Below are 23,893 nucleotides of genomic sequence, written 5' to 3'. Positions count from 1 at the left end.
AGGAAGCTCACCTGTGAGGGAACAGGGGGCATCTATAAAGCCATGAGGCTGGAAACAGTGTGAGAGGCAGCAGTGAGGAAGCCCACAGTCTCTCCCTGAGGCAAGGGAGAAAAAAGGGGCACTAGGAAGGGTTTACTTAGTAGGCCTAAGGGAGAGGGGTCTGACTAGGAAGGCTGATGAAAAAGAAGCTTCAAGGAGCATGGTAGGAAGTCATCTAGGGGCAAGAGCAGTAAGGTTGGTGAAGTCCCTGCCCAACTGCTTGCTACAGGGCCCTGGACTGGAACCCAGAGCAGAGGGTGAGCCTGGGTTCTCCTGCCATCCACTGCAGAGTGGTATTGCTGGGAGCAGTGAATAGGAAGATTGCTGGAGTCACTGTGGGCATGACACAGGGCAGTGAGAATGAGGACTGCCTCATGCTGCTGGTGCAGGAGGACTTTGAAAGACACCCTGGGAAGGGGAAATCAGGGTGTGACTCAGCCAGAGGGCTGAGTCATGAAGCAGCCATATTGCAACTCCGTGAGCAAGAGGAGAGTTGCAAGGGTGGAAGACCAGAAAGGGGGCACTGAACTGGGTGGAGCTAATCTCAGAACTGCCAGAAGGGGGCACCACCAAACAGTGAGTAGAGCACCCTGTGACAAAAAGAGTGTTGTCCTATTTGGGCCAGATCCTCTTTTCCCACTGCCCCAAGCATGAGGGAGGGTAGGTCTGTGTGAGATGAAAAGAGGAAAAATCTCTCCCTCTAGGATGCTTCATATCCACTGCTGAAGCCCTCAGGCTGAAGTAGCCTTTGCCGCTCTTGCATTTCTGCTCTGCAGGGATCAATGGTTAGTGGATCTGAACATACCTGGGGGGCTTGTCTTCCACCCCGCTCATATCCCAGCCTACGGGGCGATGCATAAGGAGCTGGGCTGTGTAGTGTCCAGAGGGTGGGGACTTCCTGTGCTTTGGCAGAATCCCAGCTATGGTGGTATGAGTAAGAGCAATGGGATGCAACTCTCAGAAAATGGAGGCTATCAGGAGGGGACAGAAAGGTCTATTAGTCCCCAGGAGATGTGGTGCAAGCTCCATCACCCTGGGACTTTTAAAACTAGTCTGGACAAAGCCCTCCTGCATTGTAAGGGGGAAGGACTACGTGGCCTTAAGGGTCCTTTCATCCTCTAGTGTCTATGATTATACCTTCCATAGCACTACTACTATATGGGGGTGGGGGGGTTTCAGTATGTTGCTTTGCTTTGGTCAACTTCTACCATCTCTCTATATGAAAACAAAAAATAGCTTCTAACTCTCTGTGAAAAGTCACCCTACAAATGTTGGGGTGTTTCTGTCATTATGACACTCTTTCTGCCTTTGTTTCACTGGAATCAAAACTAGCTGAACCTCAACTGTTGGGAATGGGCCACATCCACCCTGATTGAATTGGCCTCATAAACACTGACCTCTTCCCCCCCCCCCCCCTTGGTAAGGCAACTCCCATCTTTTCATGTGCTGTATATTTATACCTGCCTACTGTAATTTTTCACTCCATGCATCTGATGAAGTGGGTTCTAGCCCACGAAAGCTTAGGCCAAATAAATGTGTTAGTCTCTAAGGTTCCACAAGGACTCCTCGTTGTTTTTGCTAATACAGACTAACACGGCTGCTACTCTGAAACTCAGTTACTTTAGAAATTCAGATAAATGAATATTGCCCGTCATTAAGAAGGAGTGAGCATAACGTGCTTATAGCATCTCAGCAGCAGTCTAGGCTGAATCTGCTCTTCGTTCTCAGAGGGCTGGTTTCTGGGGTTCCCCCAAGGACTGTACGTGCAGTAGGTTTATTGCTATTCTAGGGATCTCTCTCCCCTAACTGTTCTGCTAATGTATACAGAGGAAGTGAACTGCTAATGACAAACACTCTGCCCTCCAAAGAGCGCTGCTGCTGGCAAGAGGAAGCAGCCTGAAAGCAGCTGGACCTTGAAGACCTCTGCTGTCTGACTGGGCGGGGTGGCAGTTTGAGGAGCACAAAGTGATATCCCCAGAATATCTCAGTAGCGTGAGTCGGGGAAGGAGGAGGGTGTGTCCGCAGTGGCTTCTATCCAAGAACCTATGTGCTCTGAGTGGGAGAAGAGATTAACAGTAGCCTCTTTCCAAAGAGTCTTGCTATTCAGGGCTTAAGACGAGCAAATTGACATCAGCTGACCCTCAAGGGTCCCTGCTTTGAGGGCCAGTAGTGGCTTCTCAGGAGGCTCTCTGCCCCTGCAGAGCCTGGTGGCAAACACTACTTCTCCTGACTTGTTCCCTACTTCCCGCCAGGCTTCCATCTTTCACATCGCAATTGGGTGCTGAAGTAATTAATGCAGTTCCACAAAGGGGGGATGATGTCATCAAATGGTGAATAAGCAGCAGGAGCCGATGACTCTGACAGTCAGATTCTGCCTTCAGTTACATGGTGTGAACCTGGAATCATCCCATTAACTTCAACACCTTTACTGGGCATTTACTTCACTGGGACTCAGATAAGAATCTGGCCCCATAAAAACAAAGGCCTTGGTTACACTGGCAATTCACAGCGCTGCACTTGCTGCACTCAGGGGTGTGAAAAAACACCCCCCCCCCCCCCCAGTGCAGCGCTGTCAAGCGCCAGTGTAATCCGAGCCTGCAGCGCTGCACGCTCGCTCGCAGCGCTGCACGCTATTCCCCTCGGAGAGGTGGAGTACATACAGCGCTGCACGCTATTCCCCTCGGAGAGGTGGAGTACTTGCAGCGCTGTGAGAGAGCTCTCGCAGCGCTGGCGGTGCGACTACACTCATGCGTCACAGCGCTGCTGTGAATCCGCAAGTGTAGCCAAGGCCAAAGATTTTTTTTTCCAAGCCAAAGTATCTAGTAATGAAATATAGGGAAACCTTATTTTAAAAAGTGCTGTGGGGACTCCACATTTTATAGTCCTGCATACTGAATCCTACCAGGGGGCTGCTGCACTGGTTTATTCCATTATTGTAAAATACTGTCATAATATTTTTATAAAGAGAAAAATACACTAACTCCTCCCATGCTCGGAAACTCTATATAACACAGGCAGAATTGTTTAGACTGGAGCGGGCCTGATCCTAATTCCACATCTACGTAGCTCCAGCGGAGTTACTTATTTATACCAGCATCACTGAGATTATGAAGAGGCTCAGTGTTGTTCCAAGTTTCCTATAAGCAAGACAATTTGTTTTCATGCATCACATTGGTGCCCTACAGAGTTCAGCACAAGACCCCTTTACTTAGTCAGGGATTTTTCTGATGGGGAATGCAGCGAGGTAAGATTCGTTTGACAAATGATGGAGGTGAGAACTGGAAGGGAGGGTTCAGATTTTTTTCACTCTACTGTGAGTTACATTTTAGATGTGGGTGTGTAATCTTTCACCAAATGCCAATGTGATCTACTCCAGATGAATGCCCACCTAAATAAATATCAGTGGAATTAGCCAATGTTCTTGATAAGAGTTAATCTAATCCATCTATCTTTCATACGTTTCTAGGTAGGCTCTGTGCCCTGCACAAAATTAAAGAGGAGAAAAGCTCAGAACAGAAAGGCATTTGTCTCTTTCTGCCCCTCCTGGCCGAGGAGCAGTGTGAAAGATTTTTTTTTTGTCTGCTTGGTTTATTTTCCAGGAGCATTGATTTTGAGGGAAGGCTTTATTGAAAAGGTCTCTGTTACACTTTGATCAAGACAGTCAGGCTTTGGTTCAGTGTAGTCTCTTCTGACCACGAGTTCCATAGCCGGGGTTCAGTTACCGAGGATGTGGAGCACCTCTCTCCCCATTCACTGTATAGGGAGCCTAGGTGCCTAACTCAGGCTTTGTGAATCGCAGTGTGTTCCTGTGATTTTTCTAGGCACCTAAGAACCTTTGTGCATCTAGGCCTGAGTCTTTAATCAGCAACATGGGAATATGCTGCAGTAATGAAGCATAGGCTAATAAATGTCACATGCTTATTTGGGACAATTTCTAAAAAATATACTCAGCGCAATGCCTTTCAATAACTAGCTATGAATAAATGGCACACATAACCCATTTAACTGGAACCTCTAAGGCTGTCCATGTCTGCTCACAGGAGTTAACTGGTGGGAGTTGGTATTTAATAGGAGAAATTTCCTGGTGTAGGGCACTTTTTTCATTTTATTTTGCTTCTCTGCTGAATGAGAGTTGCCAAATGCATCACATTTGCCTAAACATTTTTTAAATGTTTTAATTCTCTGTATTATGGGTTGTGTTTTTAATTATTTTTGTTGAAGAAAACCTCCCTGAGACAGTTTTATGTTTTGTACTTGGTAACACAAAATAAAAGTTTACAATTCACCATAACAAATATTATAAACATTGACTTCAGTGGCATTTTTCCCTTTTACATCAGCAGAGAATTTTGCCCAGGGTTATGCATGGTTTTTGTCTTTAAACTCCAAGAACTGATAAGCTTACAAAAGAAGGATAATGAAACTGAATACCGGAGTTGTGGTGATATTTTGGTGTATACATTTAGGTAGCATAATCTTGATTATCCAAACACACTCTGTTATCCAAAACAGGGTCACAACCTGCATGTCTGTTAAGTACTGCAAATTACTTCATTATCAGAAACTTCAGTTATTCAAACTTTTCATTATCTTTCATTATGTAACTAATAGTTTAAAGGGAACATTTAAGATCAAACTTGTTCAGAAATATAAGTTTTTTGAGGGGGAGTAGGGGAGGAGAAGGCCTTTGCAAAATCTAAAACCAACAGAAATATCTGCAGTGTTTCTGACTCAAACATTAAGGCCTGGTGCTAGTGCAGGAGAATCAGAAAGTGAAACTGACCAGAAAAAAAAATGAAACTGCCTAGTCTACTGTCCTTGTCCAATTTGAGAAAAGGCAAAAAACAAAACCAAACAGCATATAAAGTGAACAGGAAATTATTTTTGCACAATTCTTTCAGTTTTAATATATTAATGTATTATCAATAATATAGGTAATGAAATTCTTTTGGAAAAGAAATACCATTGCTAACCACACAGTGTCCTGATATTGATTCAATGACTGCATTTCAATGTGAAATGCCTAGAGTAGCGGTTCTCAAACGGTGGGCCGGGATCCCAAAGTGGGTTGCAACCCTTTTTAATACGGTCATCAGGGCTGATGTTAGACTTGCTGGGGCCCGTGGTCAAAGCCGAAGCCCGAGCCCCGCCACCACGGGGCGTCAGGGCTCTGGCTTCAGTCCCCCTTCCTGGGGTTGTGTAGTAATTTTTGTTGTCAGAAGGGGGTCGCGGCATAGGCGCCAACTCCGTGGGTGCTCCGGGACTGGAGCACCCACGGGGAAAAATTGGTGCTCTGCAGCTCCCCACCCCACCTCCTCGCCCCAGCTCGCCTCCGCCTCCTCCCCTGAGCACGCCGCATGCCCGCTTTTCCCCGCGCCCCCCCCTCCGCCCATTGTTTCGCACAGCAAGTGCTGGGAGGGAGGGGGAATGCGACACACTCAGGGAAGAGGCGGGGCCGGGGTGGGGATTTGGGGTAGGGGTCCAATAGGGGCAGGGAGGGGGTGGAGTTGCGGCGGAGACTTTGGGGAAAGGGTTGGAATGGGGGCGGGGCGGGGAAATGGTGGAGTCGGGGCAGGGCCAGGGGCGCGCAAGCATCCACCAGCGCCGGGGAAAGTTGGCCCCTATGGGTCGCGGTGCAATGAAGTTTGAGAACCCCTGGCCTAGAGTCACCTATGCTGGCAGAACTCATTTGCATTTACCTTTGGGCTCCAGTCCATTGGAGTTAAAATGCATCCTCTTCTGGCACTCAGTGCAACTCATCAGGAATCTGGTCACAGCTTCTCTTGGAAGGAAAGCATAGGTCTCTGCAATCTGGGAAAACAATGAGATGTCTGTGTATCCTAGATAAGAGAGACTGCTTAACACACAGAACCAAAGGACATGAGTGATCACAGGTCTTGTCCCACTTCACCTTGCTTAGCATAGGAAAGAACAGTATTAACTCAGAGTGAGACACTCCTTTAGGGCCCTATCCTGTGAAGTGCACAGTGTGTCCTTATCACTGTAACGGTTATTGGCGGAGCACAGCACCTCTCAGGAGGTGCTCTGCATATCACAGGATAAGGCCAACAGTGACCTCGAATGACAAGAACAGCCCTCTGGACTTCCCATACAGCTGCAATTCCTATGCCATCTCCTATAATTACTCCTAGCAAGAAAGGCTGAGAACAGTGTAGCTGTAAGTTCTTAACCTCAGTGAGAGTGAGCTCGCCGAGGTTCTTGTTCTGTTTGCATTGTTAATTACCATTATACCAGTAATTGGAAGAATCCATAACTCTTTTTAGGGGAAGTTCTGTCTTTTCCACACTGAAAATCAGTTATTGTTAATAACACTTTGTATTTCTATGACACATTTTATTGAGGGAACAGAAAACATTTACAAATATTAATGAATTAAACTTCTCAATACCTCTGAGGTAGGTATGAGTTACCCCTGTTTTACAGATAAGGAAACAAGGGTACAGAAAAGCTAAGTCCAAATTTTCCAAACTTTGGTGCCTGAAGTTAAGCACCTCTATGCATACCGCTGAAAATCAAGACACTATGTTTGAAAATTTTGATTAGTAGATTTTAAGGCCAGAAGGTACCATTAGATTATCTAGTCTGACCTTCTGGATAACGCAGGCCAAAGAGTTTCACCAAGTTACCCCTGTATTGAGCCCAATAACTTCTGTTTGACTAGAGCATCTCTTCCATAAAGGCATTCAATCTTGATGTGAAGATAGCAAGAGATGGAGAATCCACCGCCTCTCTGGGGAGTTTGTTCCAAGGGTTAATGACCTTCATTGTTTGGTCTGAGTGACGTATCCTCGCAAGGGAATAGAGGATTCAGGAAGAGAACCCAGGAAGTCCTGACTCCTAGTCTCATGCTCAGATCAATGGAAGCACTTCTTCCATTTTGTTTTGCTAAGGAAAATGGGAAACACTTAAGCCAGAGAGACAAGGTGGATGAGGTGATATCTTTTACTGGACTAACTTCTGTTGGTGAAAGACAAGATCCGACCTGAAGAACTCTGTGTAAGCTCGAAAGCGTGTCTCTTCCACCAACAGAAGTTGGTTCAATAAAAGATATTACCTCCCCCACTCTGTCTCTCTAATATTCTGGGACCAACATGGCTCCAACAACACTGCAAACAACTTTAAAAATCCAAACATTTTATATCCCTTAGGTAAGGTGAGAAGGGTGAAGTGTGAACAAAAAGAGAAAGAAAGTCTTTTAGCACAAAGGGGGCAGTATTTTGGTTGATAATGGTAAAAATGGATTTCTGCAAGCTAAAGTTATCATGGGGAAGAGAGACGTTTATCTCCACTAAGTGGCAGCATAACCCCAGTTTTACATGCAAGCTAATGGATGGAAAGTTCAGAGGGATCTTGTCCCAAAGCTTCAAACTGGGGATGCAGAGCCTGGATCTCATGGGATTTTCCTTCAATCTCTCTAGACAAAGACCAATCTTGCTGCACATCTTCTATGGCTGAATAAGTGTCTTTGCTTTTCAAGGTGTCTGTCAGACTTTCAGTCATCAGGAACTCTCCACAAAAGGACTACAATTCAGGCACATGAAGAAAGCTGCTGGAAAACGTGAGTATCTGAAGTGTACTGTGAACTGCCCCTTAACTGTCCCTGTAGGACTATGACCAGTTCCCACCTCTCATTCACTCCAGCAACCCCATGGTGTCTGCTGCAAATTTCAGCTAATTTTAGTGATACAATTGTTATTTCTCAGCTGATTTGATGCTCTGCAGAGCAGACAGCTTCCTTGATGAGTTATCTCCCATCCAAATTCCCTTTCTGATTGCCTCTCTCTGGAGGTCATGGACAAGGGCAAACTCTTCAGTGACTCTCTGATTAGAGATGGTGGAGAGGGAGAAATAGCAGGGGACACACTGAATCTTCTGGAGTTGTCCATCCAGACAGAACCCCTTTGTGCATCAAGCCACCAGGATCTGAAGCTGTATTTAATACAAAATATTTCACATCCCAAACCTGGCAGCAAATGAATTCTAGGGAAGCGTGGTGGGGCACAAGGGAGGACAGACAGTCGAGTCCTGCCAGGTCAGAAGGGGATACACACTGTTAATGTGATGATCTCAGCTCAGGAGGGAATCTGAGGGGTGGAGCATGGAGCTAGCTGACGGCTGTTAGCAGGCTTGGGAAAACAGACGGATTCAGCCTGGTCCCCTGAGGCTGTGCAGTGCACAGATTAGTACTCCAGAGAGCTGAATTGAAGGAATTAGGGGAGGGTCAGAGCGGTCGGCTGGGGAAATGAGCGGAAAGTTTCTGAATTATGGTCATGCTGGTGGAGTTGCCCTCCTTAATGAAGGAGAGGTCATCTGCCTCCAGCCAGAGAGCATCTCTGTATACAGTAACGCTGCAGGCCCTGCTCTGCTGCAGGGACACAAGCACTGGGGACATGAGATGTACACAGAGCTCTCTGCTCCTCAGCCGGGGCTCCAGCAGCACACAGGGACTGGGCTCCACCACAGGTGTTCAAGGCATGTGCAGAACCCTGTGGAGTCTGGAGCAGGGACAGGAGCGTACTCAGCAGCCTGTATCCCTGTGGGGACCCAAGTAGCATGCAGAGCCCTGCGTGATCCCAAGCAGAAGGCAGGGACCAGGGCACCACGTACAGCCGAGTGGAGTCCCAGGCATGAGCCTGAAGGGTGCATACAGCAGAGAACAAGCTGCTGCTGCATGGCCGGTCCTAACAAAGACGGAATTTTCCAAGTGGCCAGGTCCTCAGGCCTCCAGGATTCAACACAGCAACAGGAACTTGGAGAGTGAATTCAGTGCCCCACGTAAAAGAAACAGGACACACATCCTTGTGTTGAAAGAATATGGAGAGGAAGGAGAAATATTAACCTTTGCTAAACACGCTTCTGGACAAACTCATTCCTAGTCTAAGCTCCCGGGCTTCAGGCTGCATAGACAGAAATGTGGCGCTCTGCACTCTAGGCAGCACTTTACCAAATGTCCCACTCTCAGGTGCCTGGCATGGCCTCAGTTTTGCAGATGAGGAAACTGAGACACAGAGTTGACGTGGTTTATCCAAGGCCACTCAGCAAATCAGAGCTGGGAAAAGAACAGCGGACTCCCAATCTCCTGCTTTAGCTATGCCCTTTCCTTCAGCGATGCTTCTCTACAACTGCGGGGGGAAGAGAGGCAGGTGGCACAGAGCAGGAAACACAGGGGTGGGTAAACATCCCCTCACCTGAGTAATGCTCCAAGGTCAGTAAGGGTCTAAGCCTTCCGAGGATTTTTTTTCTGATTATGTGTAGAATTGCGTTCGTGTGTTACTGTTGAGCACATCCCTGCCACTGTATGCTTGTGCCACTACCCCCCCCTTCCTGTGTCCTTAACACAGCTGCTGTGCCATTACACTACTCTTTCACACCACACACGCGTGCGCACACACAGGCCTTTCACTTGTGCCCACTCCCCCCCCCATCAGACCCATTCCTCATTCTCACACAGGAGGCCTTTCCCCTTGGCATCCGTGCCCCCTGCTGTCTGAGAAATGCAGGAGGAAGTCTCACCGCTCGATAGGTTTTCTTCTGGCCAGCATGTTTGGGTGCTTTGCCTGGCTCCGCTGAGCTCTCCACATGCATCGAGTAGATGATGTCAAAGAAATCTTCCACCACAGCAACGCGTTTCAGAGAGATGCCCTCAGGCTCCGACAGTCCATCTGCCCCCTACAACAGCACAGGCAAGCTGAGTTAGTATCAGTGATGGGTGACAGGGGTGATGAGATGGGCCTCGGGCTAATGTGGTTAGAGGGGGGACAGGCACAATGTTCCAACCCTGAGCTGCCTGGAGCACACAGGATGAGGGGGATAAATTCAATAGTGCTCCAGGGAGGTTCCTACCAGAGCCAGGGCAGCGGCGGCTGCTGCTGCTGCTATTGTGCTACTAAAGCTGCCAGTGAAAATGGACCAAGAACAAAAACAAGGGCAGAGTCCGGAGTGGAATTTTAACCGATTGAAAATGTCAATTTTCATAATGTAGAGCAATCTCACTAGGCTGGGAATAGGCAGAAGAAAGTCTTTGGCCTTGCACACTGTACCCACCCTTCTGGGGCTGGGGGATACTAAACAGATGCAACCCCCACAGACTCAGGCCAATTAGCAGGGCTAGCTTTTACTGTGATGCCAGGATGAGGTCCCTGAAGAACAAAACTGAATCACCTTCCTACCCTGCACTGACCTTTCCAAGCTCACTCTCGCACACACAGCAGCTGAGTGCTAGCAGCACCATCACCGCTCTTTGTGTGGTAGGATGTGCTGAAGAACATGAGGCTGTAATCCTGCCACATGGCAGTGGCGAGACACTGGTGGGGGTGGAAAACATGGTGAGCATTGTACCTCTTATCTGACTGGCAAGAATGGTGTCAACTCAGACTGGCAAGGTTTGCCAAGAAAAGAAGCGGCATCCTTCAGTACCCATCAGCTGCTAATGTCACTCCATCAAACAGAACCAGGCGTATTGATGGGAGATGGTAGGGATATCTAGTCTAGTGTAAAAGTAAGGGTAGTTATTCTAGGAGTCAGGTTCCTGGAGAGAACATTCAGCCTGCTTCTTAAGAAAATAGAATTATTGCATATATATGTGTATATATACACATGCACTTAGGTATTATTATGGGCCTGATTTCCAAAAGGTTAAGCATGGATTTGTAAGCCCAATTTGCATATGAAAAAAGTGTGAATGCATATGCAAGTTGCGCACTTGTGTATGTAAATGACCCACAACTCATCTTTTGGATACCTATTTTGCATGTGCAGTCACAGCAATTACACATACAAATTATGCATACAGTTGCACATCTATTTTTTTGTTGAGTCTTGTTACACATTTACTATATTCAAAAAATGAACCTTATTCTTAAGCAACCACTCAAGGGACTGTCAAAAATCACTTGTTCAATGGAGATGGCCTTCTAATAAAGGTTATATTCAATATAGATTTGTAGATTCCAGGGCCTGAATGGACCATAGTGATCATCTAGTCCAGGGGCACTCAATAGGCAGACCGCGGACTAAATTCAGACCGCCAGACACTTTTGAACGGACCCTGAAATCTTTTAATTTACTTATTATTATCATTATTTCTTTAATTATTATTTTCTCTGGAGTCGGGACCTGGACTATAGCTAGACCAAGAAATTTGGACCTTGACAAAAAAATAGATTACCCCTGATCTAGCCTGACCTCCTGTAAAACACAGACCATAACACTTCCTCAAAATAATTCCTAGAGCAGATCTTTTAGAAAAACATCCAATCTTGATCTAAAAATTGGCAGAGATTGGGAATCCTTTCAACTCTTAGTAAGTTATCCCAACGGTTAATTACTCTGTTAAAAATGTATACCTTATTTTCAGTCTGAATTTGTCTAGCTTCAGCTCCCAGCCATTGGATCGTGTTATAATTCTCTCTGTTCGACTGAAGAGCACATTATTAAATATTTGTTCCCAGGTAGGTACTCATAGGCTGTAATAAGTTACCCCTTAACCTTCTCTTTGTTAAACTAAATAGACTGAGCTCCTTGACTCTATCACTGTAAAGGCAGGATTTCTAATCCTTTGATCATTCTTGTGGTTCTTTTCTGAACCCTCTCCCACTGATCAACATTCTTCTTGCATTATGGACACCAAAACTGCACACAGGATTCCAGCAGTGGTCATACCAGTGCCAAATACAGAGGTAAAATATCTCTACTCCTACTAGAGATTTCCCTGTTTATGCCTCCAAAGCTCACATTAGCCGTTTTGGCCACAGTGATGCACAGGGAGCTCGTGTTCAGCTGATTATTCACCACGACCCCCAAATCTTTTTCAGAGTCACTGAGAGACACGTATTATATCAACACTATTACCTTTATAAATCAAACTTGTAATCTCATCAAAAAATATCAAGTTATTTTGAGAGGATCTATTTTCCATAAACCCAAGTTGACTGGCATTAATAAAAAATAAAAGGAGGGTAATATAATTGAGTCCTATATCAGCCTCTCCATTATCTTGCCCAGGATCGATGGCAGGCTAACAAGCCTATAATTCCCCAGGTCATCCTGTTTATCCTTTGTAAATATTGTCACAACATCATCTTTCTTATAGTCTTCTGAAACTTCCCCAGGGTTCAAAGACTTATTGAAAATCAACATTAATGGTCCAGTGAGCACCTCAGCCAGCTCTTCTAAAACTCTTGGATTCAAGTTGTGGACCTGCTCATTTTAAAATGTCTTAAACTTCAGTAGCTGCTCTTTACAGCCTCCTCAGATACAAGTGGGATGGAAAGAATGTTGTTATATGATATGATGACATCATTTGTTTTCTCCCCAGATACAGAACAGAAATATGTATTGAACACTTCTGCCTTTTCTATATTATTATTATTGATATTTCTACCCTTTCCATCTAGTAATGGACCAATACCATTTTGTTCCTGATATACTTAAAAACTGAGGCTGCGTGCAGACCAGCAATCCTCAGTGCAGGGTCAAAATGGGGATAATTACAGCCACGGGACAAAGGAAAACTGCAGTGTGAAAAGCACAGACATGACACACAGAGACCTCTCCTTCCCTGAAAGCAATCCGTTTGAAGGGGTTTATAATGAACTCCACAAGCAAAACATCCACACCCAGGGCCAGCCCTAAACAACTATTCCAACCCTCATCCTTGCGCCGCCAGGGGCTCCATATTCATTCCAGGATCCAGTTCAAAACTGCCCTCCTTCCTTTTAAAATGCTCCATGGACTAGCAGAACTCAGAGCCTGGGTGTCTAGTTATACCTATCCACTCACCCAGCACCAGCCTCCTACCCATCCCTTCCCACTGTGGGTATGGGAGTCACCTGCTTTGCAGCTCTTGACTTCAGGAATGGCCTCCCTGCAAGCTCTCGGCCTCACTGACTCGCCACCCTGCTTCCAGGCTTCTCTTCCTTTCCTATGCCCCTCTGTGTTTATTTAACCCTGTGAAGCATGCTGGGATGCAGTTTGTATTGAAGTCACCGGATACAAAAGGAAGTTAGTTGGATTGGGTTTATCCCTTTAGGATTTAAGGAGGTTTAGAACCAACTCATATTCTGACTACCACTCAAAGAGATCATGGAGTCATTGTGGATAGTTCTCTGACAACATTCACTCAATGTGCAGGGCAGTCAAAAAAGCAAACAGAATGTTGGGAATCATTAAGAAAGGGATAGATAATAAGACAGACAATATCATATTGCCTCTATATAAATCCATGGTACGCCCACATCTTGAATACTGCGTGCAGATGTGGTCGCCCTATCTCAAAAAAGATATATTGGATTGGAAAAGGTTCAGAAAAGGGCAACAAAAATTATTAGGGGTATAGAACGGCTGCTATATGAGGAGAGATTAATAAGCCTGGGACTTTTCAGCTTAGAAAAGAGACAACTAAGGGGTGATATGATAGAGGTCTATAAAATCATGACTAGTATGGAGAAAGTAAATAAGGAAGTGTTATTTACTCCTTCTCATAACACATGAACTAGAGGCCACAAAATGAAATTAATAGGCAGCAGGTTTAAAACAAACAAAAGGAAGTTTTTTGTCACACAACACACAGTCAACCTGTGGAACTCCTTGCCAGAGGATGTTGTGAAGGCCAAGACTATACAGGTTCAAAAAAGAACTAGATAAGTTCATGGAGGATAGGTCCATAAATGGCTATGAGTCAGGATAGGCAGGGATGGTGTCCTTAGCCTCTGTTTGCCAGAAGCTGGGAAGGGGCGACAGGGGATGGATCACTTGATGATTCCCTGTTCTGTTCATTCCCTTTCAGACACTTGGCACTGGCCACTGTTGGAAGACAGGATACTGGGCTAGATGGACCTTTGGTCTGACCCAGTATGGCTGTTCTGATGTTTTTACCAGGTTCGAGGGGAGGCTGGCCATATAAACACCTCAATAAACCACCCCTTACAGGGCCTGCAGTCACCTCCTCTCTTCCCTCCACCCCCCCGTATGGCTCACCAGAAGTGTTCAAAACCATGAGCCAGGCCCCCATAATATCTTGAGACTGACTTAAAAATCATGAGGGATTTTTTCCAAAAATAATTAAATTGGGGTCTGGAAGGTTCGTATTTGCCTTCTGGTTGGTTGGTTGGTTTTTGAGCTTTTAGAGGGAAGTCACTCACCCTCAAAGTGCATGTGTCCATTTCAGGGACAGATTCAGCCTGCAAGGCACATTCAAAAAAGCAGGACATGCTGCTAGCTGCTTGGAAGGAGCAGGAACTCTACTTGCCAACTCCTAACTCCTGGGGTGGGGACTGCCATTCCCTTCTCCGTCCCCCTCTGTCATCACTATCCTATCTCTCTCTCTCTGCACCATCCACTCTCCTCTTCCACTTACATTCTTCCTCCCTCTGCCTGCAAAGTCTCCTGGCTCCGGCCCACTTCTACATTCACCTGCTCCCAATTTTTCCCTCCATAACCTTTACAGCCTCCTCCCTCTCACACTTTCACTCTGCCCCCTCCCCACCATTCTACAGACCTCAAGATCCTCCTGTTCCTCCCTGATCTCCCTCCCGCTCTCCAGTCTCCTCATCCTCCCTCCTATTCCCCACATTCCTCTGTTCCCCTTAGTCTCCTCCTACCCCTATATTCCCCTGCAAGCCCTCAGTCTCCTCACGCTTGCTCAGCACCCTGCCCCTTCAATCTTCCTCCTCCACCTCCCACATTCCCCTCTATCTGCCTCATGCAGACATCTTCGGCCTCCTCCTGCACCCCACCACCATCTTATACTCTCCCAGTCTCTCCCATGCTCCTGAGTCTCTCTAGCCCTCTGCATCCCTCTGCACCTTCCTGAGTCTCCCCCTGCACCTCTTCAGCCTCTTTCCTGCTCCCTACATTCTTCTGTCTCCTCACAGTTTCCACTCCAGCCCCCTAACTAAAGCTCAGCAGCCATCTTACCCCTAAAGGCAATCGGGCTTCAGTGTCACTGAACACAAGGGAAGGTGGGGGCCGTGAGGACAGTTTGGCTTCAGCCCCCTTGATAGGGTTGCCAATTTTGGTTGGACATATTCCTGGAGGTTTTTTCACATGACATAATCCTTAATTCCTGGAGACTCCAGGCCAATCCTGGAGGGTTGGCAACCCTACCCCTTGAAAGTAACAGGAAGTGGCAGCCATTTTGAATAAGGGGAAATTCATAAGTTTTAAGTCAGGAATTATGCGATCGTGTGAAACTTTAGAAAACACCAAATATTGCAAAACTCAAAATAAAATCATGAAAGTAGGCAACACTTATCTTCCCTCACACAGGGTCTGTGACCTTGCATCCTTGTCCTCTTTCCCATTTTTGGGGCCCATAACCATATAACCAGGTCTACTCCCCTCTTTTGTGGGGCCCCATTCCCCTGCTACCCCCTCATGGGGCCTGTGCTCTCTTCTAACTCATTCTCCACACAAGGCCCCTGCTTTTGCACCCATATCTTCTCTCCCCGCTCTTAGGGCCCATCTTCCCCCTCATGGACTTGTGTGCTCTTTCTCCCTGTCCTCCTCGCTGGGCCCATGCCTTTGCCCCCAAGCCTTCCCTCTCCCACCCCTCCTGCGGCCCATGCCCTTTCTCCCGCTCTCTCCCACTCCTGGGACTAGTGTTTAGGGTTGCCACTGCTGAGGAACAAAAAAATGGGACATCGGGGATGATCCTGAGCCCATAAAACTGGCCAGCTGGCAGTGTGCACTGAACACCCTTAAAGATTTCCCGGAACAGCTACCTCATAAAAAGAACAATCCTTGGAAAACCTGGACAGGTGGCAACGCTTTTGGTGCCCCCTCCTCTCTTCTAGACCTATGCCCCTTTCCCCTCACAGGGCCAAGCCCTTCTCCTCAACCATCTCACGATGCCCACACCTCCTCTCCCTCTTTCTTCACTCACTGGGCCCATGTCTGTTGCCCTCTTCCCCCCCCCCCCCCCCGGGGCCCGTGTAGTCTTTCTCCCTGTCCTCTTCATGGAGCCTGTGCCTTTGCACCCACGCCCTCTCTTCCCTTTCTTGGGCCCTGGGCCTTTTCTCCTCCTCTCCCCCTTATGGAGCCAGTGCCCTCTCTCCCGTCTTACAGGACCTGTGCTTCTCTCCTCCTCCCCACTCTCATGAGGCCTGTGCCCGCTCTACCTCTCAGGTGACCATGCCCCTCTCCTCTCTCCACTCGTGAGCCCCACGCCTCCTCTCCCTCGCCCCCTCACGGGACCTATGTCCTCGCCCCTATGGGCAGGGATTTTCCCTATGCACCATGCGAACTGCAGCCTGCCTGGTGCAGCACAGTTCCCAGGCTGGGGGAGGGGTGAATCACTGCCCACATTGGCTAGGGACACGGCTGCCAAGGACCCTGCGCCCCGGGTGGTGCTGGCAACCTGGCTTCGGGATCTACATAATAGCAGCAAAGCATCTGAGTCAGGCTCCGTCCCACCCCGGCCCTTGTTCCTCTCTAATAACCACACCATGCTCCCCGCCCTCCCTCTGCAGGCAGCCAGCGTGGCCTGCTGCCAGGGCTTGGTGCCTGAACCGCCCAGCTCAGGCTGGGCGCCTTCCCTCGCGAGTGTTAATGACTGTTGACAGAATACAGAGGCTGCCTCGGTGACATCTGCTCAGTTGGCTGTGTGCGGCAGGGTATGACCCGGACTCCTCTCAGCACTAAGGTTGCACAGAAAGAAAAGGACCCTCCCTTCACCCCCCAGCCCTGGCCTCCCACCCACCGGCCTCCCCAGGCCCGAGTTTAAAAGCCCTGTTGGAACCACCAGCGCCTCTTCGTCAGGCAGGTAATGAGGGTAACCATGGTAACCCGGCAGAGGAAGTGTATTCTGCAGGAGACGTTAATCCGCGCTCCCTCGAGCTGGGACAGCCTGACTTTTCATTCTCACACAGTAATTAGATACCAGCTGTCAGTGCAGGGGGAAAGGCTCAGCGACTAGGGGCTGGCGGCTGGCGGCGAGGGGGCAGGGAGGAGGGTGTTAAAGACACAGGGGTCCTTTTCATGGGACAGGGAGGGATCCCCTTGCCCCTATGCATCCGCATGAGAATGAGTGGCCGCCACAGCATTTGCCCTGCCTCGCGTCCAGCTCCTATTACACATTCAAAATCCCTCCCATCCCATGCACACCTGCCGCAACCATACATTTATCCCACCTGTCCTTTATTCCCTCCCTAGACACACACGCCATCATGCATAAGCCCGCTGCCACCCACTCACTCCTTACAAGAGATGTGACTTCTCCTGTTTGTTGCCCGCCCCTTTATCATCCCTCCTTTATTGCAGCTCCAAACACCCCACTCCATCCTACAAAGGCCTGGTGCTGCCCTCCTCGCTGCCTGTCATATCTCTCACATGCCTCTCAATTCAGATCTGAATCCTCCTCTACCCTACAGACGTCTGCTGTCTCTTGCTGACCATTAAACCTCAGGTCTACTCCTCATTATGGTTGTAAATCTTCATCCTCTTGTCCAGCACTCTCTCCCGCCTATTACAGTGTTACTATCAATATAGCTCATTAAAACCACTCTTTTCATTCAGCAGGCCACATCCTCACATGTGCCTCTGTCCCATTCTAATCCCCCATCGTGACTTGGGTCATCACCAGAGTGCTCTGCAACTATTGATGGTCCATCAGAGGTCCACTGTGTGATGACCACGGTAATCAGAGATATGTGTAGCATAAACTTTAGAGGAAGGAGCAGCATTGAAAAGTAAAGCTTGTTGTTTTTCCTCAATGTGACGTGCCTAATGCAGCTAGCTGCCATCTGATCCCCTCTATGCTGCCATGCCAGTGACCTCTACCCTGACCCAGTGCAAGTTACCACCCTCTCCAGAAGTAACCAGACACTCCCTTCTCCATGCTGAATGAATCCAGTCTCAGAGCATCTCTGAAAGAGACCAAATTATGAGTGGTGGGCTTTGTGTTGTGGACCACTAACTACCCATCGGCAAGTGCATCCAGCCCAACCCCACCGCCGACTACAGTTAATCTAAGTTGCAAGCAAAGGACCCAGTCCTGCAAGGTTCCACATACTCTCAACTCCCTTTAAAGTCAATGGGTTGAGGGTACTTGGCACCTCTCTGGTGTGGGCACAAAAGGAGTACAGGGACCTGAAGCTGTGAACCCCACATAGGCCAGAAAGAAGAATCCCTGCCTGTTAGAATAGAGCAGGCAGCTCTTCCTAAGGACCTGGAAGTGAAGCTCTCCCCCAGCTCTACTTCTCCATGGAAAAGTAGCAAATTTTGGGGAGGGACAACGTTAGCCCTAATGTACAAGAGGCTTATCCTGGGTGGGGGAGCTTGGTACTTTCCTGTCTGCTCTGTTTGACTAAAGATAAATGCTCTCCTGGCCTTCAGACTAAGGGCTGATACCAGCTGAATTCAACTTCCTGTCAATAAAAAGCCACTTCCTGCCAATGAAACGCTGCCTGATAATGGCAGAACTCTTATTTTCTGTCCATACAGCAGACCCTCTACCAACATTCATTAGTTTCCATCTCTCCTGTCTCTGTGTCTTCCCCACACACTGCAAAAGGGCCTGTCTCTGTCCCTTTCACTCTAAGCACCGCTCCCTTTGCCCCATATTGGGAGGGGGCCATCTCTGTCATTCTAACTGCTTGAGTTCCTGCTGTCTCATAGTGAGGTGGGGTACTGCCAGTGCGGGGTGTCACAGGTCACTGACCTTCTGTCTTGTTGTTACATTTGTATAATTTTCCAATTAAGTGCTACTGAATTGACCTGAAATTGAGTTCCCTGAGTTGAATCCTGACCCCATAGTGAGAAATGCTGTTTCCATACTCCTTACCCTTCCCCATCCTACACGTGGAGGTGCTCTGTGTCTGCCAGTCAACAGTCTGTCACTCCTTACTACAAACTCCCAGTGGTTCTGTCTGACCCTGGTAAAGGGATTCTGTCAAACACCTGTTTTGGAGTTATTACGCATGATGTTATACACTTCATCGTAGGAAGTTTTGCTTCTCTCTTAGTTGGATTTCTTTTTTTATTTTTATTCCCTACAAGTTTTATTTTATTTTATTTTTCAATCACTGTCCTTTAGGGAAAAACTGCCTGTCAGCACCTGGAATTGGGAATTGATTGAGAAACACTTACAAGCCAAGCTACCACCCAGAGAAGAAACTGCAATTTATAGTGCAGAATCCAGTCCTGTCAAATCTGGACAGCAGAATTCACTCAGCAGACCCTGTCTGATGTGCCCTCAGTGTTCTACACCTTGAATGCAAACTGCTCCAACTGACTTCAAACTCAGATCCCCCATATCTGTTATTTGCATCCTGACACTGGGGAGGTATGTGACTAGCTGAAATGTAGAGTGCACGGGTGAACAAGCCCAGCTTGACAATTATTAATTCTTCACACCCTCCTCTCATAATGAAAGGGATACCGTTTCAATATGAACTCTTGGAACTTTTGTCAAAGAAACTGTTCCTGGTACTAGTGCATTTATGGGAAGCTGGTCCTTGATTGACTTCTATATTTAGACTTCTCTGGGGCTTTAGGAAGTTCACTCCTTGTGGTATTTAGGTATAGGATAAAAGCAACTTTTGCAGGGGATATGTTAAATCACAGCAGGTTCCCTCTACTGATGCTGCTATGAGCGAGACCTTCTAGCTCCCTAGAACTTCACTCTTCCTTCTAGTTTACAGCACATTGGACACAGGTTGTGCTTTAGGAATACGGGCCAACATTAAGATGAGAGAGAGAGAGAAGATCAGGTGGTATCAGCCATACAGCAATAATCAGAGATAATCAAGAATGTGAAAAAATGTTCATGACATTTTTGTTCTTTTCCCCTGTTTTTCCCTGAAAATATTTTTTCTAAGAATATGGGGGGGAGGGAAGATAGCTCAGTGGTTTGAGCATTGGCATGCTAAACCCAGAGTTGTGAGTTTAATCATTGAGGAGGCCACTTAGGGATCTGGGGCAAAATCAGTACTTGGTCCTGCTAGTGAAGGTAGGGGGCTGGACTTGATGACCTTTCAGGGTCCCTTCCAGTTCTATGAGATAGGATAGGTATTTTCTGATCATCTCTAGAGCTGGTTGGAAAACAGAAAAAAATTGTTGCTAAAATTTTCATCATATTCTCCCCCCCACACACACACCTAATAAGCACTTGTTTATCACTTTGTATTTTCAAACCACTATACAAACACTGAGCCCGATCCCGCACTTATAGCTAGACCCCCACTGACTTCAATGGGAACAGTTTGGGTGTATCAACCAACTACTCTTCACTACAGCCAGATGAGAAAGGCAAGTATTATTATACCCGGGGGAAACTGAGGCAGAGAGCACAGGCAACTTTCCCAAAGCCACACAGTGATTCAGTGACAGAGCTGCAGGATCAACAGTCAAGAGTTCCTAGATCCCAGCCCTGTTCTCAATGCACTACACCACATTGCTTCTCTAACTAGAGTTTTACACAGTACTTTTTTCCAAGGTAAATACTTATTTGTGAGGGAGAGGTGGCTACAATTTTTGGAATGCAAAGTTGCATAGATATATTCCTTCTATGGGAGCACAAAGGTGAAATCCCAGCTACTGGGAGAGATCCACTGTTTTTAATCTGTCATAGGGCAAGCAAGGCCTTTAAGGGAAATTCAGGCCTTAGCTCTGAGATTGGCCTATTTCCCTCCCAGATCCCGAGTCTGAGCTGCAGTCTGTAGGCTGAAAACAAGGATTGCTGAGAAGGGGGAAACAGGGAATTAAAGGCAAGTCCTCTTCTCCAAGCTGGAGAGAGAGATTTAGGGAGAGTGGTGTAGGGAAAGCTTTACAGGGTTCAGGGCTGAGTCTGTGCTAGGGTTCTTGGCTGAAAGGCAGCTGAGAAAGCAGATGAACAGGATAGGAAGTAGCCTGGGGGAGGGGTGAAGCAGAATACTGAGGCTGGAGTAGATAGCTGTGTGGCTCCACATAGCCCTGGGCCTGCAACCTGAGGCAGAGGGACTGGGCTGCCCTTTACCTCTGTTCTGCTACCTGGAGGTGGTGGGCAGAAACTGCTGCAGCAAGAGGCCTTGTTTGTTTTCCTGTTTGTTCTGGGAGGGGGAGGATTTTTGGTACAGCTGGAGGGCTAAGCCCCCTCTCCATGAGGAGACTGTGAATTGGTGGAGGGAAACGGAGGCTGCAGACACACCTAACAGCAGAGAGGTAAGTGTCACACTCACAAAATCAACATGTTTTTATATATTTGGGGCTAGAAACAACTGGGCATCTGGCTCTCCTGCACCAGAGCTGGTGTCCTCAGTTAGGAGAGGTGAGCGTGAGATCGTAGAGCGGACTATTTCAGAGGTAATCAAATGCCAGTCCGTTTGGGCTTTGGAATGACCTAAGTTGCTGCCAGAGGGCTAGTTCTGCTGATGTTAAAGAGCACTCTGTACACAACTGCACATCAGTAATGGCACTGTGGTGTCAAAGTGAAACTACAGCAGAGGGGTAACACTGCTACAGCAGTTCAACAGTCCAGGGACAAGGACAAGCAAAACTCTATGTAAAATAAGTTACCAACAATGCTAAAGCTAATACAAACTGACCAAGGTCAAGAAACCGTGAACGAAGACTACACAACATCCTTAACTCAGCCCACAGTTCCCCGGTAATGCAACATACATGGGCCATTATTGGAGTCTCCATGGGAATGGCAAGATGTACGTCTAGGGAAATGCAGACTTCATCAGCTTGCATTAACCAGACTGTGAAAACTTTAGCCAACACCTACTAGCACAAGGCTTAAAGCTTCTCATCAGCCTTGTTACCTACTTGCTGACCAAGCAACCCCCAGCTGCTTAGGCCTAAAATCACCAGTCTCCCACTAAATTAAACTATGCTGGCCCCACACACAGTCCCCTGATGGGGTGGTGGTGATGTCTGTGGGGGGTGTTAGACTTGGGCTGCCCTTGCTCCAGGGGCTGAGGGTGCAGTCCTCTCTCTGCTCACTCAGAAAACATGTATTGTTACACTAGGTTCATGTTTGGAAGGCTTCACAAACATAAAAGATGGACTTAAAAGTCATATTGTGTGTGAATGAAAGTTTAGATTCTGCAGAAGTTGGTGGCACTTTCCAGGGATAGATTCCTAATCAATGTGGGCAAGTTTGTGTTTCAAGTTAAAGGAGAGTTATGTAATTAACACAAATCAACATAGGCTTATGGAAAATAGATCCTATCAAACTAACATGATATCTTTTTTTATGAGATTACAAGTTTGGTAGATAAAGGTAATTGTGTTGACATAATATACTTAGACTTCTTGAAGGCATTTGACTTGGTATTGCACAACATTTTGATTAAAAAAATAGAAAGATATAAAATTAACATGGCACACATCAAGTGGATTAAAAACTCGCTGACTGATAGGTCTCAAAATGCAAATATACATGGGAAATCATCTCTGAATAGGTGTGTGGCCAGTGGGGTCCTCTAGGGATTGTTTCTTGGCCCTAAGCTTTTTAACATTTTTTTCAATGACCTAGAAGAAAACATAAAATCCTTACTGATAAAGTTTGCAGATGAACCAAAAATTGTGGGAGTTATAAATAACGAAGAGGACAGGTCACTGATTCAGAGCAATCTTGACTGCTTGGCAAACTGGTCATAACCAAATAATATGCATGTTAATACAGTTAAATTTGTATATACATATCTGGGAATAAAGAATGCAGGCCATACTTACAGGATGGGAGGACTCTATCCTGGGAAGCAGTTACTCTGAAAAAGATTTGGGGTTGTGATGGATAACCAGCTGAGCATGAGATACCAGAGTGATGCTGTGGCCGAAAGAGCTAATGCAATCCTAGAATGCATAAACAGGGAAGAATCTCAAGTAGGAGTAGAGAGGTTATATCACCTCTGTATTTAGCACTGGTACAACCACTGCTGTATTTTTGTGTCCGGTTATGGTGCCCACAATTCAAGAAGGATGTTGATAAACTGGAGAGGGTTCAGAGAAGAGCCCCAAGAATGAGTAAAGAATTAGAAAACCTGCCTTATAGTGATAAATTGAGCTTTTTGAGTCTATTTAGCTTAACAGAGAGAAAGTTAAGGTGTGACTTATTAAAGCCAATAAGTACCTACATGGGGAACAAATATTTAATAATGGGCTCTTCAGGCTAGCAGAGAAAGTTGTAACACAAACCAGTGGCTGGAAGCTGAAGCTAGACGAATTCATACTGGAAAGAAGGTGTCAATTTTTAACAGTGACAGTAATTAACCATTAGAACAGTTTACCAAGGGTTGTGGTGATTCTTCATGACTGGAAATTTTAAAATCAAGACTGGATGTTTTTCTAAAAGATCTGCCCTAGGAATTATTTTGGGGAAGTTGAATGGCCTGTGTTATATAGGAGGTTAGGTTAGATAATCACCATGGTCCCGTCTGGCCTTGGAATCGATGAATCTATACATGCAAGGCTAAGGAGGTGGGGAAAACAGAATTCTAGCATGCTACACAATGCTGACTGCTATAACCTGGTAATCCATCTATAAAGACCCCTTCCCCCAGATCTGAAACACTCCAGTGCTGTGGGACCATATTCATGCAACGACTAAGCCACACTACAGTAGGCACATGGGCTGTATGGCAGCCATAAAACTGGCTGTCCTTTAGTTTTTTGTGAGGTTTGTCTTTGAAACATGACTGTTATTGAGAGAAGGAGGTAGAGTATGAGGGGGAGAAGGCAATCCAAATGGGGAAGAGACGACAGACAATTACAATAATCTGCCCTCCCCATGGAAAATAAATTGGCAGCTGACAGGTTATACTTTGTACAAACAGAAGCTTTGCAGGAGAAGTGAAGACTCCAGAGGGGCCAATTGGCAGGTTAATTAGGATGAAGCAAGGGATTAATG

General features: G+C 46.8%; 1 protein-coding gene across 1 annotated transcript in view; it reads right to left on the bottom strand.

Moving 5' to 3' along the window:
* The window catches only part of NOL4L (nucleolar protein 4 like), a 95,168-nt gene that overhangs the window by 61,087 nt on the left and 10,188 nt on the right, over positions 1 to 23,893 (bottom strand). Inside the window, exons 2-3 of the mRNA XM_054045760.1 lie at positions 9,574 to 9,729; positions 5,739 to 5,850 (exon numbers count right to left, since the gene is read on the bottom strand). Of these exons, the coding sequence (XP_053901735.1) occupies positions 5,739 to 5,850; positions 9,574 to 9,729 (268 nt within the window). The remainder of the gene's footprint in view (positions 1 to 5,738; positions 5,851 to 9,573; positions 9,730 to 23,893) is intronic.

The sequence above is a fragment of the Malaclemys terrapin genome, chromosome 12, assembly GCF_027887155.1.
Source record: "Malaclemys terrapin pileata isolate rMalTer1 chromosome 12, rMalTer1.hap1, whole genome shotgun sequence".
NCBI classification, from domain to species: domain Eukaryota; kingdom Metazoa; phylum Chordata; order Testudines; family Emydidae; genus Malaclemys; species Malaclemys terrapin.
The sequence above is the reverse complement of the archived record's forward strand: the minus strand, read 5'-3'. Positions and strand labels throughout refer to the sequence as shown.